The sequence below is a fragment of the Gobio gobio genome (assembly GCF_949357685.1).
Source record: "Gobio gobio genome assembly, chromosome: 1".
NCBI classification, from domain to species: domain Eukaryota; kingdom Metazoa; phylum Chordata; class Actinopteri; order Cypriniformes; family Gobionidae; genus Gobio; species Gobio gobio.
In genome coordinates, this window is record NC_137097.1 from 5,057,194 (window position 1) to 5,079,550 (window position 22,357).

Below are 22,357 nucleotides of genomic sequence, written 5' to 3' on the forward strand. Positions count from 1 at the left end.
CTGGTTTCGTGGAATGACTCTAATATTTTTTTAGGAATAAAATCTAGGAGCTAATTTTAGTGCTAAATTTCTCCTAAAATGTTGAGATACTTTCATCCCTAAGATGCTTTGTGAATACAGCCCCTAATTGGACGATATATTATGTAATCTGTGTATACACTTTTGAGAGACAACATCTTCTTTCCACTGTTCCTCATCATCAGATTTGACAGCCGGCATGAGTTTGGACAGAGGGGCTGGGATTGAGGATGGTCCAGAATAGAATCTTTGCCCTCCTCCTACAGGACAAGGTGTTACAGCGTCCGGAGTACTTCCAACCAAACAAAAGAGGGTGGGATCCGCATCATGGAGTGTGTCCTATTGCTAAATTTCTAATGCCTATAGTCTAATGCCTATGTCCATAGCAATAGTGCCAATTGTATCACCAGGGATTTCTTTGTTGTCGCTTCGATAAGATTTCGCCTTGATCCATGTCTCTGACCATTTCATTTTAAAAGCCTAGAAATATACTTGAAGGTCCTTAAATTTGATGTGGAGAAAACCCTGTTCCCCGTTAACTATATGATGGTTGCTATACTGACAGACTATTGCTTGCATATAATCAGAATATGGACCTAATATTGTTGTTCTGTTCTTTAATCATTAATAATAAAATCTGCAACTTCATTGTGCTTACAAGCAAAAGTTTTACTAAAGGTGCTTTCACACTTTGCAAACCTGTCACGTGTTTCCACTACATGAACTGCTTGGGATTATTGTTTAGACCAATTTACTGTTTGTAAACATGCAGGATGTAAACATACAAAATGTTGTCTGCATATTACAATAGTTTGTCACCCAGTGATAGGGCTGTGCATGACAACCAAGCACCACCCACATTTTCTTCAGGAAATGTACAATTCTAGTTTGTTTTATTGTTGCCTAAAATATACATACAGATAACCGTGAGTAGCCAGAGTGAGCTGAGTGACACTATCAAGAATGCCTTCCATTTTGTTACAAGCTCTTCCAGTCTAGGGTTGGGAGAGGGTAACAGGACTCAATTACACATGGAGGATTCCCTTCAGTCCTCTGCCCCAGAAATGTGAGTCAGCCACTAGATTAAGCAAAAAAATATTTTATTTCAGGTAACAAAGTCAAATGTAAGCAATCAGTCTTCAGGAAAGGGTCTAGCCAAAACAAAAGGTTGTCTAACTTTTGGAAGGAGAACTAAATGACCTATACAGGTAAAATAAAAGAAATAAACAACATAAGCTTCCCTCCACCCATACATATTATACCTCCTCAGGACGTAACAATTTGCAGTATTACAGGACTGTGTCCTCCCATCCTCGGCAGTTCGTTCTGCTGAATCGAACTTGGCAAGTCCAAACTACCAAGGACGCAAGAGTGAAACTCTCAAGCATTCAGAGTAAAAATACACTATATTGCCAAAAGTTTTGGGACGCCTGCCTTTACATGCACATGAACGTTAATGACATCCCATTCTTAACCTGTAGGGTTTAATATGGAGTTGGCTCACCCAAGGTTTAGGAATGTGTTCATGGGAATTTTTGACCATTCTTCTAGAAGCGCATTTGTGAGGTCAGGCACCGATGTTGGACGATGGGGCCTGGCTCGCAGTCTCCGCTCTAATTCATCCCAAAGGTGTTCTATCGGGTTGAGGTCAGGACTCTGTGCAGGCCAGTCAAGCTCCTCCACACCAAACTCACTCATCCATGTCTTTATGGACAGACGCTTTGTGCACTGGTCATGTTGGGACAGGAAGGGGCCATCCCCAAACTGTTCCCATCAAATTAGGAGCATGAAATTGTCCAAAATGTCTTGGTATGCTGAAGTAGGGATGGCTCGATACCACAATTTCGGTACGGTACCACAATCTAATGCACTCACCTGTCGATCTCTTAATGCCTTGTACAAGTCAGGATGGGCAAGAGACAGATGCTTGGCAAGGTTTGATGGTTCTTCAGCAGTTTAAGCAAATTAATTCAAAATTTCACATCTACTCCTCTCTTTATTAATTCGTTTTGGGCATGTTGAGCGAGATTCAACTACGGTATTCATTTTGTTCTATGTTGCCACATTTTCCGGTTTCACGTCAGTTTGGGTAGCCAGCAGTTTCACCTAGCGGTGAACTTCAGAACAGCAGCATATACCGAAATGAGCAAAATCATGATATTGTACCATTTTAAATAAAATATATACCAGTATACCACGCTGAAGCATTAAGAGTTTCTTTCACATGAACTAAGGGGCCAAGCCCAACCCCTGAAAAACAATCCCATACCATAATTCCCCCTCCACCAAACTTTAACTTGGCACAGTGCAGTCAGGCAAGTACCGTTCTCCTGTCAACCGCCAAACCCAGACTCATCCATCGGATTACCAGACAGAGAAGCGTGATTGGTCACTCCAGAGAACCCCAGTTCCAGTGGTGGTGTGCTTTACACTGCGTCCCACGCTTTGCATTGCACTTGGTGCTGTAAGGCTTGGATGAGCTGCTCGGCCATGGAAACCCATTCCATGAAGCTCTCTACACACTGTTCTTGAGCTCATCTGAAGGCCACAGAAGTTTGGAGGTCTGTAGCTGTTGACTCTGCAGAAAGTTGGCGACTTCTGCGCACTGTGCGCCCAAGCATGCGCTGACCCTACTCTTGTGATTTTACGTGGCCTACCACTTCATTGCTGAGTTGCTGTTGTTCCCAATTGCTTTCACTTTGTTATAATACCATTAACAGTTAACTGTTGAATATCTAGTAGTGAGAACTCATTGCACAGGTATCAACCTATCACGGTACCACGCTTGAGTTCACGGAGCTCCTGAGAGAGACCCATTCTTAAGGCATCAAAACAAAAATCATGTATGCTAGATCCTATACCCACTAAGCTACAGAAAGAGGGGTTACATTTAATCTCAGAACCTTTTCTCAATATTCATAACCCTTTCATTTCTTTAGGACAATTTACAAACTCTGTTAGTAGTAGCGTCTGCATCCCTAGGTGCTTGATTTTATACACCTGTGGCCATGCAAGTGATTGAACACCTGAATTAAATGATTTGGAGGGCATCCAGAATACTTTTGGCAATATAGTGTATATCTGTGTGAACCAGTTCCAGATTGTAGAGAATTCTCCTCGTTTAGCGATAAACTCCTCATCTTCACCTCCGCTCTGGACATGAGATGCGAATGGTCGCATACAGAAAAAAAAAATCATCATCTAGGCTATATCGTTATTATCACAGGAAGACAAATTCTTATTGTGGGAACAATTTTACCGGTATGTCGCAAACGAGAAGTTATCGCCCTTTCCTATTGTGAAACTCTTTCTACACTGTGGCAGGTTTAAACCTTCTCTCCAGTGTGAATTCTCATGTGTTCCTCAATTCTTCCTTTTCGCGTGAAACTTTTTCCACACTGTTGGCAGCTGTAAGGCTTCTCTACAGTGTGAACTCTCATGTGGGCTTTAAGGTTTTCTTTTTGATTGAAACTCTTTCCACAGTGTTGGCAGCTGTAAGGCTTCTCTCCAGTGTGAACTCTCATGTGGACATTAAGGTTTTCTTTTCGAGTGAAACTCTTTCCACACTGTGGGCAGATGTAAGGCTTCTCTCCAGTGTGAACTCTCATGTGGGCTTTAATATGCTCTCTTTGAGTGAAACACTTTCCACACTGAGGGCAGATGTAAGGTTTCTCTCCAGTGTGAACTCTCATGTGGGCTTTAAGGTTTTCTTTTTGATTGAAACTCTTTCCACACTGTTGGCAGCTGTAAGGTTTCTCTCCAGTGTGAACTCTCATGTGGACTTTAAGGTTTTCTTTTCGAGTGAAACACTTTCCACACTGTGGGCAGGTGTAAGGCTTCTCTCCAGTGTGAACTCTCATGTGGGCTTTAATATGCTCTCTTTGAGTGAAACTCTTTCCACACTGAGGGCAGATGTAAGGTTTCTCTCCAGTGTGAAGTCCCATGTGGGCTTTAAGGTGTCGTTTTTCAATTAAACTCTTTCCTGGCTTTTGAGTGATTTTTTGTGAGGAAATATTTTCAGTCTGTGAGCAAGTTATTAAATCACTATGTTGCCCATACGGATCTTTCTCTTCCATTTCATTTAGGTCTTGACTCTCCACTTTCAGTGCCATCAGATCTAAAAGAGACAAATACAAGTTAACCCCCGTTCAATGGCACAAAACAACAGACATGAAGACATTAAAACATTTAAGGCATCAAAACAAAAATCATGTATGCTAGATCCTATACCCACTAAGCTACAGAAAGAGGGGTTACATTTCATCTCAGAACCTTTTCTCAGTATTCATAACCCTTTCATTTCTTTAGGAGAATGTACAAACTCTTTTTTTCATCATGTTTGGATTCTGTGTTTGTTGAAATTTTCACAACATCAGGGGTTCCCAACCTTTTTTGTGCCAGGGACCTGCATATTCATAACAAAAATTCCAGGGACTAGTTGTCAATTTTAATGCCTCAATTTTAAGATGCATCATTTTAAAACATAGCACTGTGTAAAACAGTAACAGCCTATCAATTATTTGCATTTACAATGGATTTGGCTCCACGGAATCGCCTGTTGCTGTAAATCCATACCTAATATAAGAGGCATCGTATTTACAATTAAAGCTTGACTTTTTAAAAAATATTCCTGCTATTTTTGAGTTGGTCATCGCCCTTTCTTTTACTGGAACAGTCTGCAATGAAATGGACCAAGGAAGTTTGCTGGGGCCCGATCATCTCTCCACAAACTTCTCTGCCACTTTATGTGCACCGCACTCTGCAGTCTGTCAGATACCATATGTCCGGAACCAATGAGACACTAAGCAATCGCAAGGCGCTCAAAGAAGCACATTTTGATCTATATATTGTTTATGTTTTGGATCAAATGACATGTCATAACACTTAAAAACAAACTTTTAAAAAAGACAATTTTTATGAATATAAAATAATGAATACAAAACACCCTCAGTATTTTAAAGATAATGAGAGGACTGTAAGCAACATGAATGATGTGGTCAATGGGTTTAACTATTTTATTATAAGTGTGGGACCAAAACTGGCAGAGGAAATTCATAGTCCACAGATAGAAAGTGAGGTGAAGGTTGTGGATTATTTAGACAGCAACCCAAACTCAATGTTTTTGAAACCAGCTGAGAAAAAGGAGATTATTGAAATAGTTAGCAAATTTAAGAATAAAAGGTCTACAAACTAGAATGACATTGATATGGCTTTAATTAAGAATGTCATTGGTGCAATTGTAAAACCGTTAACTTATATTTGTAATGTGTCTTTCAAAACAGGTGGATTTCCAAGCAAAATGAAAATTGCTAAAGTCGTTCCAATATAAAGCTGGAGAGAGAAATTCGTAATCAATACTAATTACAGGCCGTTGTCTTTACTCTCTCATTTATCTAAAATATTAGGAAAATTGTATGTAAATAGATTGGATAATTTCATTGAGAAGCATGAATTGTTAGTTGATAGTGAGTATGGATTCTGGTCGAACGGATCTAGAGCTATGGCATTAATGGAGTTAATTGAAGACATTACCAGTGCTATATATAACAAGAAATACAGGTGCTGGTCATATAATTAGAATATCATCAAAAAGTTGATTTATTTCACTAATTCCACTCAAAAAGTGAAACTTGTATATTATATTCATTCATCACAAACAGACTGATATATTTCTAATGTTTATCTCTTTTAATTTTGATGTTTATAACTGACAACTAAGGAAAATCCCAAATTCAGTATTTCAGAAAACTAGAATATTGTGAAAAGGTTCAATATTGAAGACACCCGGTGCCACACTCTAATCAGCTAATTAACTCAAAACACCTGCAAAGGCCTTTAAATTGTCTCTCGGTCTAGTTCTGTAGGCGACACAATCATGGGGAAGAAGCTGACTTGACAGTTGTCCAAAAGACGACCATTGACACCTTGCACAAGGAGGGCAAGACACAAAAGGTCATTGCAAAAGAGGCTGGCTGTTCACAGAGCTCTGTGTCCAAGCACATTAATAGAGAAGTGAAGGGAAAGAAAAGATGTGGTAGAAAAAAGTGTACAAGCAATAGCGATAACCGCACCCTGGAGAGGATTGTGAAACAAAACCCATTCAAAATGTGGAGGAGATTCACAAAGAGTGGACTGCAGCTGGAGTCAGTGCTTCAAGAACCACTACGCACAGACGTATGCAAGACATGGGTTTCAGCCGTCACACTCTTGAACAACAGACAGCATCAGAAGCGTCTCGCCTGTGCTAAAGACAAAAAGGACTAGACTGCTGCTGAGTGGTCCAAAGTTATGTTCTCTGATGAAAGTAAATTTAGCATTTCCTTTGGAAATCAGGGTCCCAGAGTCTGGAGGAAGAGAGGAGAGGCACCCAATCCTTGTTGCTTGAGGTCCAGTGTAAAGTTTCCACAGTCAGTGATGGTTTGGGGTGCCATGTCATCTGCTGGTGTTGGTCCACTGTGTTCTATGGGGTATTGTGAAGAGGAAGATGCGATGTGCCAGACCCAACAATGCAGAAGAGCTGAAGGCCACTATTACCCCTTTTCCACCAAGGCAGTGCTAGAGCTAATTCAGAGCCAGAGCTAGTCCCAGTTCATAGTTGGTTCGACTGAGGAGCCTTCTAAGAACCGTTTGCTTTTCCACATGCTGAGAGAGCCAACACAGAGCCAGGTCTTACGTCACTGTATACGTCTCATCTTTCTCAGCAACGCTAGCAAGGCAGCGCCAGTGTTGCCAAGTCCGCGGTGTTCCCGTGGAATTGGGCTACTTCATCACTGTTGCCGCGGGCAGTTTTTCATGTCCGCGGGTTGAAGCGACCCCAATTATGTGATATTTAGCCCCGGGAATGCGAATTTTAGTAGGCAACCATGACAAAAAAAACACATATTTTACCCCCAAATGTGATTTTTACCGGGGAAGCCCCCCTGAAACGCAATTGGGCTTGTTTTGAGTAGCAATTGTACCAACCCTGGGCAGCGGGAAACACAAACACACCGGCTTGTTCGAGATGCATCGGCGCTGCGCAGACCGATCCACGTATGATATATATAAAAAAAAACGCATGAGTGAATCAAAAGCATAAAGAGTCATATTGCGATCCTACATCGGCATCAAAACACAACGAAAACAAAGCGAATCCAACGCATTCATGCAGTTCGCCGTAATTTGTATAGACGGAGATTACAAACGAGCAGCAGCTGTTAGCTCCATTAGCTGCTATTTCAAAAATGGCGGATCTCAAGTTTGTGTTCGTCTTGTTGATCCCGCCCCCGCACCTGACGTAATCGGTTCTTACTTCTAGCCCTGTTCTAGCCCAGCAATGTTTTGGTGCTACTTAAGAACCACTTTTCCTGGCTCGGAGCTGCGGCTTTGGGTGTGGAAACACAAAGAACCGATTTGAAACTAGGCTCTGGCTCCGATCTAGTTCTAGCACTGCCTTGGTGGAAAAGGGGTATATCAGAGCAACCTGGGCTCTCATAACACCTGAGCAGTGCCACAGACTGATCGACTCCATGCCACGCCGCATTGCTGCATTAATCCAGGCAAAAGGAGCCCCAACTAAGTATTGAGTGCTGTACATGCTCATACTTTTCATTTTGCCAAGATTTCTTAAAATCCTTTCTTTGTATTGGTCTTAAGAAATATTCTAATTTTCTGAGATACTGAATTTGGGATTTTTCTTAGTTGTCATTTATAATCATCAAAACTAAAAGAAATACACATTTCAAATATATCAGTATGTGTGTAATGAATGAATATAATATACATGTTTCACTTTTTGAATGGAATTAGTGAAATAAATTAACTTTTTGATGATATTCTAATTATATGACCAGCACCTGTATGCTGTGGGAGTATTTATAGATCTGAAAAAAGCTTTCGATACAATTGATCACTGTTTATTAATCAATAAACTGGAAGAGTATGGTATCAGAGGGTTGTACTAGATTGTATGAAAAGTTACATAATTAACAGACTTCAATTTGTTAAAAAAGGGGAGTACCGATGTTTGGTGTCTGGGAATCACTTGTGGAGTCCCACAATTTTGGGTCCCAAATTATTTATTATGTATATAAATGACATATGTGGGGTGACAAACTCTTCAAATGTGTGATTTTGCGGATTATACTAATATTTTCTATTATGGGGAAAATTTGCAGCATTTTTTGGAGGTGGTCACAACAGAAATTAATAAGTTAAAAATGTGGTTTGACAAATAAATTGTCGATGAAATTGAGATAAAACCAAAATGATGTTGTTTGGTAACCGTAAAACAGATACACAAGTTAAAGTTATAATTAATAATGTTGAAAATAAATTTCTGGGTGTGATTCTTGATTCCAAAATCTGTTGGAAAACCCCTATTAAATACATTCACCTAAAGGATTATTAGGAACACCATACTAATACTGTGTTTGACCCCCTTTCGCCTTCAGAACTGCCTTAATTCTACATGGCATTGATTCAACAAGGTGCTGAAAGCATTCTTTAGAAATGTTGGCCCATATTGATAGGATAGCATCTTGCAGTTGATGGAGATTTGTGGGATGCACAACCAGGGCACGAAGCTCCCGTTCCACCACATCCCAAAGATGCTCTATTGGGATGAGATCTGGTGACTGTGGGGGCCATTTTAGTCCAGTGAACTCATTGTCATGTTCAAGAAACCAATTTGAAATGATTGGAGCTTTGTGACATGGTGCATTATCCTGCTGGAAGTAGCCATCAGAGTATGGGGACATAGTGGTCATAAAGGGATGGACATGGTCAGAAACAATGCTCTGGTAGGCTGTGGCATTTAAACCATGCCCAATTGGCACTAAGGGGCCTAAAGTGTGCCAAGAAAACATCCCCCACACCATTACACCACCACCACCAGCCTGCACAGTGGTAACAAGGCATGATGGGTCCATGTTCTCATTCTGTTTACGCCAAATTCTGACTCTACCATCTGAATGTCTCAACAGAAATCCAGAATCATCAGACCAGGCAACATTTTTCCAGTCTTCAACTGTCCAATTTTGGTGAGCTTGTGCAAATTGTAGCCTCTTTTTCCTATTTGTAGTGGAGATGAGTGGTACCCGGTGGGGTCTTCTGCTGTTGTAGCCCATCCGCCTCAAGGTTGTGCGTGTTGTGGCTTCACAAATGCTTTGCTGCAAAGCTCGGTTGTAACGAGTGGATATTTCAGTCAAAGTTCATCTTCTATCAGCTTGAATCAGTCGGCCCATTCTCCTCGGACCTCTAGCATCAACAAGGCATTTTCGCCCACAGGACTGCCGCATACTGGATGTTTTTCCCTTTTCACACCATTCTTTGTAAACCCTAGAAAATGGTTGTGTGAAAATCCCAGTAACTGAGCAGATTGAGAAATACTCAGACCGGCCCGTCTGGCACCAACAACCATGCCACGCTCAAAATTGCTTAAATCACCTTTCTTTCCCATTCTGACATTCAGTTTGGAGTTCAGGAGATTGTCTTGACCAGGACCACACCCCTAAATGCATTGAAGCAACTGCCATGTGATTGGTTGATTAGATAATTGCATTCATGAGAAATTGAACAGGTGTTCCTAATAATTCTTTAGGTGAGTGTATGTTAGAGCAAAAGTAGAACAGAGTATTGGAGTAATGGGAAAAACAAGGCATGTATTGGATAAAAAAGTACTTTATATTTTGTATTGTTCACTTGTGTTACCGTATTTAAATTACTGTGTTGAAGTATGGGGCAACACCTACAAAATCACCTTACAAACATTAAGCACAATACAAAAAAGAGCAATTAGGATATTAAACAAAGTAGGTTATCGTGAGCATACCAATTTACTGTATTTAAAATTGCACACTCTAAAGTTTAATGATCTGGGGCACAAATAATCTATAAAGCAAAAAAATAAACAGCTGCCAGGAACAACAACTGTTCACAGATAGAGAGGGGGGTTATAACTTGAGAGGGGGTTTAAATTGGAGACAACAGAAGGCTCAAAGTATGTGTATTTCTACTTGTGGGGTGATTTTGTGGAATAGTCTGAACAAATTGATCAAACAAAGTGTAATATTTTGCTATTTTAAAAAATAGGTACAAAAGATTTATCTTTGATAAGTACAGATGTAAGGGAGGGATAGTGATAATTCCAAACTGTTGTTAATGCTGCCTGAATTTTGTTTCGGTTAGTTCTTCTGTATCTTCATAGCATGATAAAGTAGGATGCAGGGCTCCAGACTAACTTTTTTCACAAGGAGCACAGTGGCCCCAAACTGGAAAATTTAGGGGCACACACCGTAAATCAACTTGCTAACCAAATCTACTAATTTCCACTGTATTACTAATAGGGATGGGTCTCGTTAAGGTTTTAACGGTATTACTACTCTTACCCATACTGCTTATCGATCCGGTACTTTAACGGTATTTTTGGGTGCTCGAGCCCCAGCCCTTTTTCAAAATGAATCAAAAGTGCCCCTCTCAGACAAATATCAATGATAATATCGAGGTCAATAAAACTAAATAAATGTGATTATAATAACATGACAATGTATACAATAGTAACGAACGGCTCAAAAGTCGGACAATTTCTGTTGAGGCGTTGCCATAACGCGTTGCTATGGGTTGCGTGCATTTTGATTGACTGCTGATTTTCCACTGTTCGGAAACGGCTCTTGAGCAAAATATGGTCCTTTCAGAGAGTGTGTGGCCTTACGGGAAAAAAGTAAACCAATATATATTTTTTCATCCATAATCAGAGCTAATATAATGTGTTGATTTAATTACAAATCTATATATTATATAAGTATTACACAATTGACCAATGCCCGTTTGTCATGTATACACCAACCAATCGTGATCTGGCAAAGCAAGTTCAAATTCCATTGGGCGATGTGAAGTGGAGCGGTAATTTTCTGTTCTTATTCATAAATCGGTTGAAAATTACATGGACAGACGAACTAACGTTTGTGGAACGATTTCCTGTGGTTTGTGTCATTTTTTAAATTGCATCACTAACTAAATGGATTTTAACTGACAACAAACAAATCCCTGCACAAAACCACAGCAGCAAAAGTCGCATTAATGGTAAGTAGTGTTAAATTCACTTGTATTTATGTATATTGATACACCGTTTACTATTTCATGAAACTATCAAAGTTAACAAAACCCAAGTGCCACCGGCACCTACAGGCCTATTGAAGTGTAGGCTGGCGAAATGGTTACGTGAAATGACTTTATTATATTAAAGGGTTAGTTCACCCAAAAATGAAAATTCTGTCATTAATTACTCACCCTTATGTCGTTCGAGACCCGTAAGACCTCCGTTCATATTCGGAACACAAATGAAGATATTTTTGTTGAAAGCTGATGCTGAGAAAGGCTTCAGTTAGGCCTCCATTGGCATTCAGTACATTAATACTCCCAAGACCGATAAAAGGCACTTAAAATGTCATTACAAAGTCCATCTCACCACAGTGACTCTACAATAATCTTACGATGCGACGACAATAGTTTTTGTGCGCAAAAAAAAATCAAAAGAACACCTTTATCCAGCTTGTTATTGCCTTCCGCGTGTGCCTCCACGACGCATGCGCGAGAAAATGACGTAGCGCCGGGGCTCGGGATTCCATGAAATGCACACTCTAACCCCATTTTGAGCACTACGCCGAGACCTAAAGCACGATCAATGTAGAATCCAACAGCTGAGATACGCGCGTCTTCCTCTGATTGTAAACAAATCACTTCTGGGTCATCTGTCCGAACGCCGGATCTGCGTCATATTCTCGCGCATGCGTCGTGGAGACACACACGGAAGGCAGTAACAAGTTGGAAAAAGGTGTTATTTTGATTTTTTTTGCGCACAAAAACTATTGTCGTCGCATAGTAAGATTATTGTAGAGTCACTGTGGTGAGATGGACTTTGTAACGATGTTTTGAGTGCCTTTTATCCGTCTTGGGAGTATAAGTGTACTGAATGCCAATGGAGGCCTTTCTCAGCCATCAGCTTTCAACAAAAATATCTTCATTTGTGTTCCGAATATGAACGGAGGTCTTACGGGTCTCGAACGACGTGAGGGTGAGTAATTAATGACAGAATTTTCATTTTTGGGTGAACTAACCCTTTAACTTACCATTTTTGAATATTATGCAGCATTATAAGTCTCTTATGTTCATCAAGCCTGCATTTATTTGATAAAAAACAGCAATATTGTGAAATATTACTAAAATAATGGTTTTCTATTTTAAAATAATTTAAAATATAATTTATTCCTTTGATCACAGCTGGATTTTCAGCATCATTGCTCCACTCTTCAGTGTTACATGATCATTCAGAAATCATTCTAATATGAGGATTTAATGTCAATGATGGAAACTGTGATACTCTTTTCAAGATTCTTTGATTAATAATAATAGTTAAAAAGAACTAATGTAATAATATATTAGGATACTGTTTTTTCTGTATTTCTGATTAAATAAATGCAGGCTTGATGAGCATAAGGATATATATATATATATATATATATATATATATATATATATATATATATATATATATATATATATATATATATATATATATATATATATATATATATATAATTGCCCCTTTTTTACATTTGAGCCCCTGCCCCTGAAGAACTCTCTGCACGGCCCTGTTCGGAAGGTCTGCTAACATTAATATTACTTAGAGAGAACAAACCTACAAAGAAATCTAATAAAGTAATGAAATGTAAAATAACACTGCATAGTTTTCACTGTATAAATTGATAGATTAATGCTTATAAAAGCTCAAGTTATTCATTCAAGAGATGTGAATATTTTCCCTTTGCCTTTTGTTCGTTTCGAATGAATGGCTCAATCGTCAGCAGGTTTATTAGACGCTGCCCCTTTAAGACCGAATGCAGAACTAATAATAATCATATTCTCCTATTTCTCCAAACTATTTACGCCCACTTAAGATATAAACTGTTAAAGTAACTACTCTCCAATCCGGTCATTTTGACACAGGCTATTTGTTGTTTATTTGGTTTAGACGCGCACACGAAGCCTAAAATATAAAGTGCAAGTCGGTCCATTTCTCAGCACACACGCATAAGCCGCCTTGAAGTTGGAAACAGCGTCTCTTGTGCGGATTATTGTGCATTTAATAGCTCTTTATTATCAAACACATCCCGCAGTTTGGCAAAAGTAGAGACTGCAGTTTGCAACAACCACTGATTCTGACTTTAGGTACGTTAGTACTGCTGCCCTGAGTATCGTCCGGTGTTCACAAATAACATCAGATAACCAAGGGTTAGAGGGAGTAGCTCGTGCTGGCCTAAAGGAAAGAGGGCAGATACTGTCTAGACAAGAAGTTAAAGTGGAGCATAAAGTGTCAGTTGCAGTGTTAACATCCATAGAGGAGAATTGTGTGGATGAGGGAAGGGAGGATGACAGAGCAGAGGAGAGATAAGAAGGAGAAAGTGAGTGCAGGTTTCGCCTGAAAGTAACTGGTGGAGGAACTGGTGATGCGTGAGTAGTAAGTTGAAGATTAAATGTGATGAAGAAATGATCTGAGATGTGTAGAGGTTTGACCAAAATGTTGTCTGTAGAGCAGTTGCGTGTGTAAATGAGGTCCAGCTGGTTACCAGATTTGTGGGTATGTGACGTGATGAGGCGTTTGAGATCGAATGAAGCTAGGAGGGTGTGGAAATCTGAAGCATAAGATTTGAAGTCACCGAGTACTATGAGTGGGCAGCCATCCTCTGGAAATGAGGACAGCAGAACATCTAGCTCATGGACAAAGGTGGTCAGTGGACCTGGGGGGCGGTAAATGACTACAATATGTATTTTAGTGGGAGTGGTAAGCGTAATAGCATGATATTCAAATGTGGTGTTATTGCAAAGAGCAGTGTGAGATGAGTATTCCAATTGTTAGAAATGAGAAGAACCGTGCCTCCACCCCTCCCAGTCTGGCAAGGGGTGTGGGAGAAAGAGAAGTTTTTAGAGAGAGCAGCAGGGGTTGCTGAGTCTTCTGGACGGACCCAAGTCTCAGTCAAGGCCAGGATTTTGAGGGTGGATTGAGTGGCAAAGGCAGGAATGAAGTCAGCTTTATTGACAGCTGACTGACAATTCCATAGCCCCACAGAAAAAGAAAGAGACGGAGGGGCATTAGAGGAGGAGGGAACAGGACGTAGATTAGCAGTGTTACGGTGCCGCCTACGTCTACGTGTAATAGTGGGGCGTGGTTGAGAGATAGCGGGGATGGAGTGGACGCACATGGTTACAGAGAGGAAAGGAAGATGAAAGGAGAAGAATGGAGATAACTCAATGCCTTATCGGAGTCGTTGCCTCGGAGGAGTCGCGCAGAGGAAGAGTCGAATACAGATGTCTTTACCCACGTCAGTCTTCACACGCGGAGGCTGAAAACACGGGCTGAACACTTCCACTGACGCTTCCGCGCCAGCTATGGAACGCTCGTTAAATAGAAACTATCCGCTGCTGAGTGAGATCAGCTGGCTCTGATAATTACACTTCAACGCGCAGATGATGATAGCCCATGAATGGCTTCAAATCAATACCAATTTCTGCCTGGATAGGCCAACTTAAGTGCAAAACGCTCGCTCAGTAATAACTTATTCAAATGCAATTTACTATGACAGTAATAAATTACTGACAGACAGAATAAAATACAATAATACTAGGAGAATAAACACTGTTCTAGCAAATAGGTACAACTTTAAGCCGTGCAACAGAACTAAAGAATATTTTCAAAACTTACAAGCGCGTTCTCCCAACCTGCTTCAAAAGCCGTTCGCTTTGCTTCGCTATGCTGATGGCCATTGAGGAAGAGCAGCAGGAAGAAGGAGAGAAGGATGAAATGAACATGTACTTTGAGGACAAAACAAAGGTTGATTCTGGCCACTGACAAGGTGGAAAGAAATGAGGAACGTTATCTCAAGCTTGCTAGAGGCAAGTCAAGTCATGTTTTATTTATAGAGCACAGGTCCATCGGAGCACATTTTCTCAAAGGCCGGATTTATTTTGAGCAAGACATGGAGCTCACTTCTTCCCAACAATGTGGACAAACTTGTGTTTCTTTCTCATAATATGACAAAAATGATATCAGAGGGAGAAAAAAATAATAATAGTGACAGTCAGTTATAATTAGGGCTTCACGGTTAATCGAAATGTAACCGCAATCGCGATTTGGGATATGTGGGACTATGAAAGTGATTTTAATTAAATAATTAAATAAGCGGTGAGTAAGTAGGTCAAGTGCAGATCACAAACACCTGTGTCTCATTGCAGTAATTGGCGTGGAGAGACCGCATAAAAGCCGCTGCGGGACGGGAGAGAGGCAGAGAGAGACTGGACTGGGACTGTGAACTACGTGCCAACCGAGAGTGGAAACTAAGCTGGAAAGACAGTCAACAAACGAGTTTTGAGTATCTGAGATTGAAACGCCATCGTGCGTGTTTTGTGTTCTACAAGTTCTGAGTAAATAAAAGAAACAGTCCCAGTCACGCCGACCCCGTCTTCTTCCTTCCCACACCCACACAAACCTCTACTACACTGGTGCCGAAACCCGGGAAGGGAGAAGATCGCCGCCACCATGCAGACCCCGCCAAAGACGCCACTTGCGGACCTCGTCAACTCGCTCGCCGGTCTTCACCAGGAGCAACATCAGGATCTGCTGGCCGTGAGGGAGGAGCAACGAAAGCACTTTGAAGCCCTCCTTCGCGCCCAGCACGAAGAACGGGAGCTGTTCCGGAGCTGGTTTAGCCAGGGGATTCCGGCCATCCCCCAACCCACCAGCGACTCGGCAGCCACCCTGCACCTCTCGAAGATGGGCCCGGAGGACGATCTGGAGGCGTTCATCGACCTCTTCGAGAGGTCCGCCGAGTCCCGGGGATGGCCCAAAGCGGACTGGCCGATGCGGCTCCTGTCACTACTGTCTGGGGAAGCACAGGTAGCCGCCCACCAACTGCCAGTCCAGAATCTCCTGGCTTATGATGACCTCAAGCGCACGATTCTACAGTGGGTCGGCTGGAGCCCCGAACAGCATCGCCAGAGGTTCCGCACCCTGTCCCTGGATGAGTCGGGCCGACCCTTCGCCTTTGCGCACCAGCTCCGGGACTCCTGCCGTAAGTGGCGGATGGCCGACGGAAGCGACGTCGAGGTTATCATCGATCGTGTGGTACTGGAGCAGTTCGTCGCGCGGCTTCCCAGAAAGACCGCGCAGTGGGTCCAGTGCCACCGCCCGACGTCGCTGAGCAAGGCCATCCAGTTGGCGGAGGATCAGATGGTGGTGAACCCCTTCCTTCTGCCTCTCTCTCTCTCTCTCTCTACCCTCTTCTCTCCCCACCCCCTCTGTCTCCAAGCCTGTTCCCTTTCCTAGGTCCCGCGGCGGCTCAGCACCCCGGCCAGCCCCGCGGTGGAGGATGGGCAGAGCCAGTGACCCACCGGCACCTCAGCGCCGGCCGGGGAGGTGCCGGTGGGTCACTGGCTCTGCCCATCCTCCACCGCGGGGCTGGCCGGGCGCTACACCGCCGGATCCCTACCCCTTTTCCTCCTCCCCCGCGTTCTCTCCATGCCAAACTGCCGACCTACTTCCGGCCACTAGGGCGGCGGGAAGGTCTGGGCCGGCTTGTTGGCGCTGCGGGGATCCGGGCCATTTTATTGATTGCTGTCCGGTGATGGAGTTCGGGACGCTGGTCCGGGTTCACGACGCTGGTCCGGGTTCCCGACGCTCCGCAAGCCGCCCCTGATCAAGCTGGATTGTACCTAATACCCGTGAGTATCAAGGGGGGTACGTATCAGGCCTTGGTGGATTCTGGTTGCAACCAGACCTCTATCCACCAAAGCCTGACTCAGCCTAAGGCATTGGGTAACAGCCGTGTGGTTACGGTGCGATGTGTGCACGGGGAAGTGGTGAACTATCCGTTAGTGCCCGTCAATATTCAGTTTAGGGGACAAACGCATAGTGTGGAGGTTGCAGTTAACCCGCACCTCCAGCATCCGCTAATTCTGGGGACCAATTGGCCAACTTTTAACAAATTTTTGGGGCATTAATGCGCGGATGCTTCTTGGGGAAAACGCTCGGAATTGAAGATGGCGGTTGGTCAGTTGGGCGAGGCGGAACTGGGGGAGTATTTGTATTGATGTTGGCGACGGTGGTGAGCGGAGAGGAGGATCTCGGGCCAGAGGCGGTTTAAAAGTTCCAATCTCTCACTCTGGCCCCGGGCGGGGATCACCTCTCACCGTCCCAGCTCACTGACGTAAAAACATTACAGGCGGAGTTTGCCGACGTGTTTTCGCCCCTACCTGGCCGCACCGACCTCATTCAACACCACTTTGAGACGAGCCGGGCGTAGTTGTTCGCAGTCGGCCCTACCGTTTACCTGAACACAAAAAAAAGTAGTTCAGACTGAATTAGAGGCCATGCTAGAGATGGGAGTAATAAAAGAGTCCAGCAGTGACTGGGCGAGCCCGATAGTTTTGGTTCCAAAGCCTGACGGCTCGGTCCAGTTCTGTGTGGACTACCGTAAGGTAAACGCGGTGTCGAAATTTGATGCGTACCCAATGCCAAGGGTTGACGAACTGCTTGATCGGCTAGGGACCGCTCGATTTTATTCGACACTGGACTTAAAGGGGTGGTAAACAACGATTTCACTATTCTAACTTTAGCTAGCGTGTAATGTTGCTGCTTGAGCATAAACAACATCTGCAAAGTTACAACGTTCAAAGTTTAAAGCAAAGGGAGATATTTGCTTTTAAAGAAATCAGTTTCTAAGAACTACAGCAAACGGCCAGTAGGCGACTACACACATTCCTCCAGGGTTGGTGACATCAACAGGCTCAATATTTACATAAACCCCTCCTCCGAGAATATTAAATAAGGGGGGGGGGGGTGAGGCCATTTTGTATCGCGGCGCTGTTGTGGTTAGTAGGCTGGAGTGTTGTTGCCGCGATGCAGAGGAAACGCTGTTATTTTCATCCGGATTGCAGGTCTGGGGTACTTGCTCTGTTCAGCCTTCCTTGGGACGGGGGTGCGTTGCAGAGCGTTTAACATACAGCATGTTATATGCACGTGTGTTTGAGTCAGCGGGGAATCAGGCGCGCGCAGGGCTCCCTGCAGCACATATAACAGAGGAAAACATCCACCGTCTTCGCGATTTCAATGCCAGATTTGCACAACGTCAGCTGCGTGAAAAAAACACTGCCGGTGCGTGGATGCACGACGCGCGCGCTGCACATTTCACGGAGGACAACACAAACTTCCACAAACTTCGCGAGTTCAATACAGGATATGCACAACGGCTTGTCCTGAAAGCTGGATTTACAAACAGAAGCTGTTTACGGGCCACAACCTGTAAGTCTGATTTATATTTCATCGATGTGTTTTCCTGTAATAGGATGTAGCAAGGAAGTAAACAGATGACAACGCTGTTCTGCAAACCAGTCTGTTAAATGCTTATTCATACTTAACGTTATCCGACGAACACCTAACGTTACAAACATTAACGTTAAAATCTCAACAGCGAACCTGGCATTAGTGTAAATGATTCTTTGATTAGAGCTTTTATGTATTGTTTATCTACAGGCTTGCTAAACATGCTTCTGTGTGTGATTTGGCTAACTTACTAGTTAAAGCCAGTGCTTAGTGTTAGTTTTGGGTTAACGTTAGTTCTTGCGACAGATATTTGGCTATAATCGTTCTAAAAATACAAAAGTTAAAGTGCCATTCAGTAGCGATCATTATAGATCCGCAGTCTTTACTCTTGAGGACTGAGCAGGTTCTGCTCGATCATCTTCACTCAAATGTTCTGGGTCTGATTCGAGCTCATATGGTTTTATTGACGCCGTTGTTTCTAATACTGAACAGCTTCCGGTAAGGGGCGTGACGTTTCCGACGTGCACTGCGGTTAGCGAATCACAACACACTGGGCCAGCTAACCAATCTGAGCCCACTGCGTATTTTTGAGGGACTGGCTTCATACAACCCGGAAAGCATCAGACCGTTTTACAAGGAGGGACAGAGCAGTGTAGAATAAAGGTCAAATATATGAAAAATAAGGCAATTTTTTTTAAAACGAAGCATGAACACATGTTACAGTGCACCCCACAAACACAGTCAAGCCTTCAAAAGAATGTGTTTTACCACCCCTTTAACTAAAGGTTATTGGCAGATCCCCTTGTCTCCAATGACCAAAGAAAAAAACGCCTTCACCACGCCGTTTGGGTTGCACCAATTTGTCACCCTTCCTTTCGGCTTGTTCAGAGCTCCCGCCACCTTCCAGCATCTGATGGACAGAATTCTCCGGCCCCAGGCAGCGGCATACGCAGCATATCTCGATGATATCATCATCTACAGCGCAGACTGGCAGCGGCATATGAAGCACCTGCGCGCTGTCCTGAAGTCACTGAGAAGGGCGGGGCTCACGGCCAACCCGAAGAAGTGTGCGGTTTGGCGGGTGGAGGTAAGGTATCTGGGCTTCCACTTGGGTAATGGGCAGGTGCGTCCCCAAATTGATAAAACCGCAGCAGTTGCAACCTGTCCAAGACCTAAGACCAAAAAGGAGGTCAGACAGTTCCTGGGGCTAGCAGGATATTACAGAAGGTTTGTGCCTCGCTAGCCCGCTGACTGATCTGACTAAAAAGGAGGTACCAGATACGGTTCAGTGGACGGAGCGGTGCCATCAGGCTTTCACCCAGATAAAGGCAGCTCTGTGTGGTGGGCCGCTCCTTCAGGCTCCTAACTTTTCTCTCCCTTTTTCTCTGCAGACTGACGCCTCGGACAGGGGGCTGGGCGCAGTCCTGTCCCAGGAGGTGGAGGGTGAAGAGCGGCCGGTGCTGTACATCAGTCGTAAGCTCTCTTTAAGAGAGAGACTATGTACAGCACCATAGAGAAGGAGTGTTTGGCCATCAGGTGGGCCGTTCTCACCCTTCGCTACTACCTCCTGGGGCGGGAGTTCACCCTCTGTTCGGACCACGCCCCCTTGCAGTGGCGCGCGGATCACCCGTTGGTATCTAGCTTTACAGCCTTTTAAATTCAAGGTGATCAACAGGCCGGGAGCACAGATGGCTGTGGCTGACTTCCACTTCCGGTTTCGCGAGGTCTGCAGCGGGAGAGAGAGGGCGGAACCGAGCGGTGAGTAAGTAGGTCAAGTGCAGATCACAAACACCTGTGTCTCATTGCAGTAATTGCCGTGGAGAGACCGCATAAAAGCCGCTGCAGGACGGGAGAGAGACTGGACTGGGACTGTGAACTACGTGCCAACCAAGAGTGGAAACTAAGCTGGAAAGACAGTCAACAAACGAGTTTTGAGTATCTGAGATTGAAACGCCATCGTGCGTGTTTTGTGTTCTACAAGTTCTGAGTAAATAAAAGAAACAGTCCCAGTCACGCCGACCCCGTCTTCTTCCTTCCCACACCCACACAAATTCAATTATCTTCATGTTTAATCAGTTAAAGCGTTTCTATCTGCATTTTATTCAGCCTACAGGAGCTTCACATTAGGGATTTCCCATAGGGATTTCCTGAAAACAATTACTTCTCTGACACAAATGTGGAGTTTCTGCTCGAGGGCGCCCTCTGGCCTCCAGTATGAATTAAACTTTTGGGTAGAAAATAAGAAAAATAATACTTCTAAATAAATATATGACAATCCATATGTTTTTCTTCAATGTACAGGAGTTTTAATCCCCACAGTGGATGCATAAGAGGCTCATATTTCATATTAGAAACATAGACTATCACAGATAAAAAGCACAGATGATTTCTAATGATTTTTAGTCATAGGCTGTCTGCATATTAACAGGTAACCCATCATTTTTTATTTTCTGTAAAATATAAATATTATTATTATACTGTAATATTCTTAAATCCTCTATTTTAATTTTTTAATAATGAATGTTATTGTAATAGTAATATTTCTTATTTTTATTTAGCATTAATAATAATCAAAATTATCATAGTCATATTAATATATAAACACAAAATGTTATATCCACTTTTCATTTGTAATTTTTTTTTAAAATAATAATAATAATCATCACATTTTAAATCGCATTTTAACCAGAATAATCTCAATTAGATATTTTCCCCAAATCGTGCAGCCCTAGTTATAATTGACCATATTTGTGCTTGTTAGCCTATATATTTTATTTATGTGCTTTATTTTATTCACACTGCCACTGTTACTTCTAAAATTAAATGTAATAAAATAAGCAACATTTCAACCCGAAGGTCTTTGTCAGGCAAACAACAAGTACACAGCAAGGGACAATTTATATCCGCATGATCCGTCACACCTGACCTAATTATTCAACTCATTACCAGATCATCCAATAACTCACTCACAATCAACAGAAAATTACAAAATAGTCACCAATAGACGTGCACAAGTTACCATGGAAGGTTTGGCCATTTCTTCAACGCTTTTCATCCACTAGATGGTGTGAGGATTGTTAATGTAAACTTAGTAGAAAGTAGATATAGGGGTTAATATCGTCTCATAATATTGGATTTTCTCAGTTTGAAGCTGCATTAGTGTTTGTCAAGTCATGTGATCTCAACATGTCTGTCCACATGAGGCGACTCGCTCCATGTCAAATAAAACTGCTTTAAATCAGGACACTTCAAAAATATCATTCATTTCTCTAGAGATGGACATTTTAATAATGATCAACTGATTAAGTTCAGCTTTGAGAATGAAACCAACCTGTTTGTTCCTCAGTTTCTTCATGTTTCACTCTCAATGTTTCTTCAATCGTCACGTCTTCTCTCTCCTCTTTCTCTGTGTGTTCCTCAGTTTCTTCATGTTTCACTCTCAATGTTTCTTCAATCTTCACGTCTTCTCTCTCCTCTTTCTCTGTGTGTTCCTCAGTTTCTTCATGTTTCACTCTCAATGTTTCTTCAATCTTCACATCTTCACTCTCCTCTTTCTCTGTTTGTTCCTCAGTTTCTTCATGTTTCACTCTCAATGTTTCTTCAATCTTCACGTCTTCACTCTCCTCTTTAATAAACTCCATCTTTATGTAGACGTGGATCTCGAGTTTTTCTGTGTTTGAATACTCTGTCCTGTTTAAGAGGAGAATAATTAACAGAAAGAAAAATGAATCCCTTAATCTCTGAGTGTGTCAATCAGCTCTAGTTCAGTCGTCCAGTTAATGGAAGTAATTGACCTGGGGTCTGCTCTTCATACATCGCTAACTCGGTTATTACAAGAGTTCATTACTGAACCAGGGGCAATAATGATTATGGGATGGTTTGATGCAGCCCATGAGATGCAGAGAACTTGATCTTGATCCTAAGAAACTTTATTAGATAGATATATGTTTTTAGTATATTAATGCTGTCACATAACAAATCTGCTTC

At 42.6% G+C, this 22,357-nt stretch overlaps 1 protein-coding gene across 1 annotated transcript; it reads right to left on the bottom strand.

The window, feature by feature from the left end:
- Positions 1 to 1,103: 1,103 nt before the first annotated feature.
- Positions 1,104 to 22,054, bottom strand: LOC307136995 (uncharacterized protein). The gene is made up of 2 exons (XM_079834413.1): positions 21,702 to 22,054; positions 1,104 to 4,135 (listed from the first exon to the last, which is right to left on the bottom strand). The coding sequence occupies exons 1-2, from the start codon at positions 22,009 to 22,011 to the stop codon at positions 3,345 to 3,347; spliced, it is 1,101 nt and encodes a 366-aa protein (XP_079690539.1). The 5' UTR covers positions 22,012 to 22,054; the 3' UTR covers positions 1,104 to 3,344.
- Positions 22,055 to 22,357: the final 303 nt, after the last annotated feature.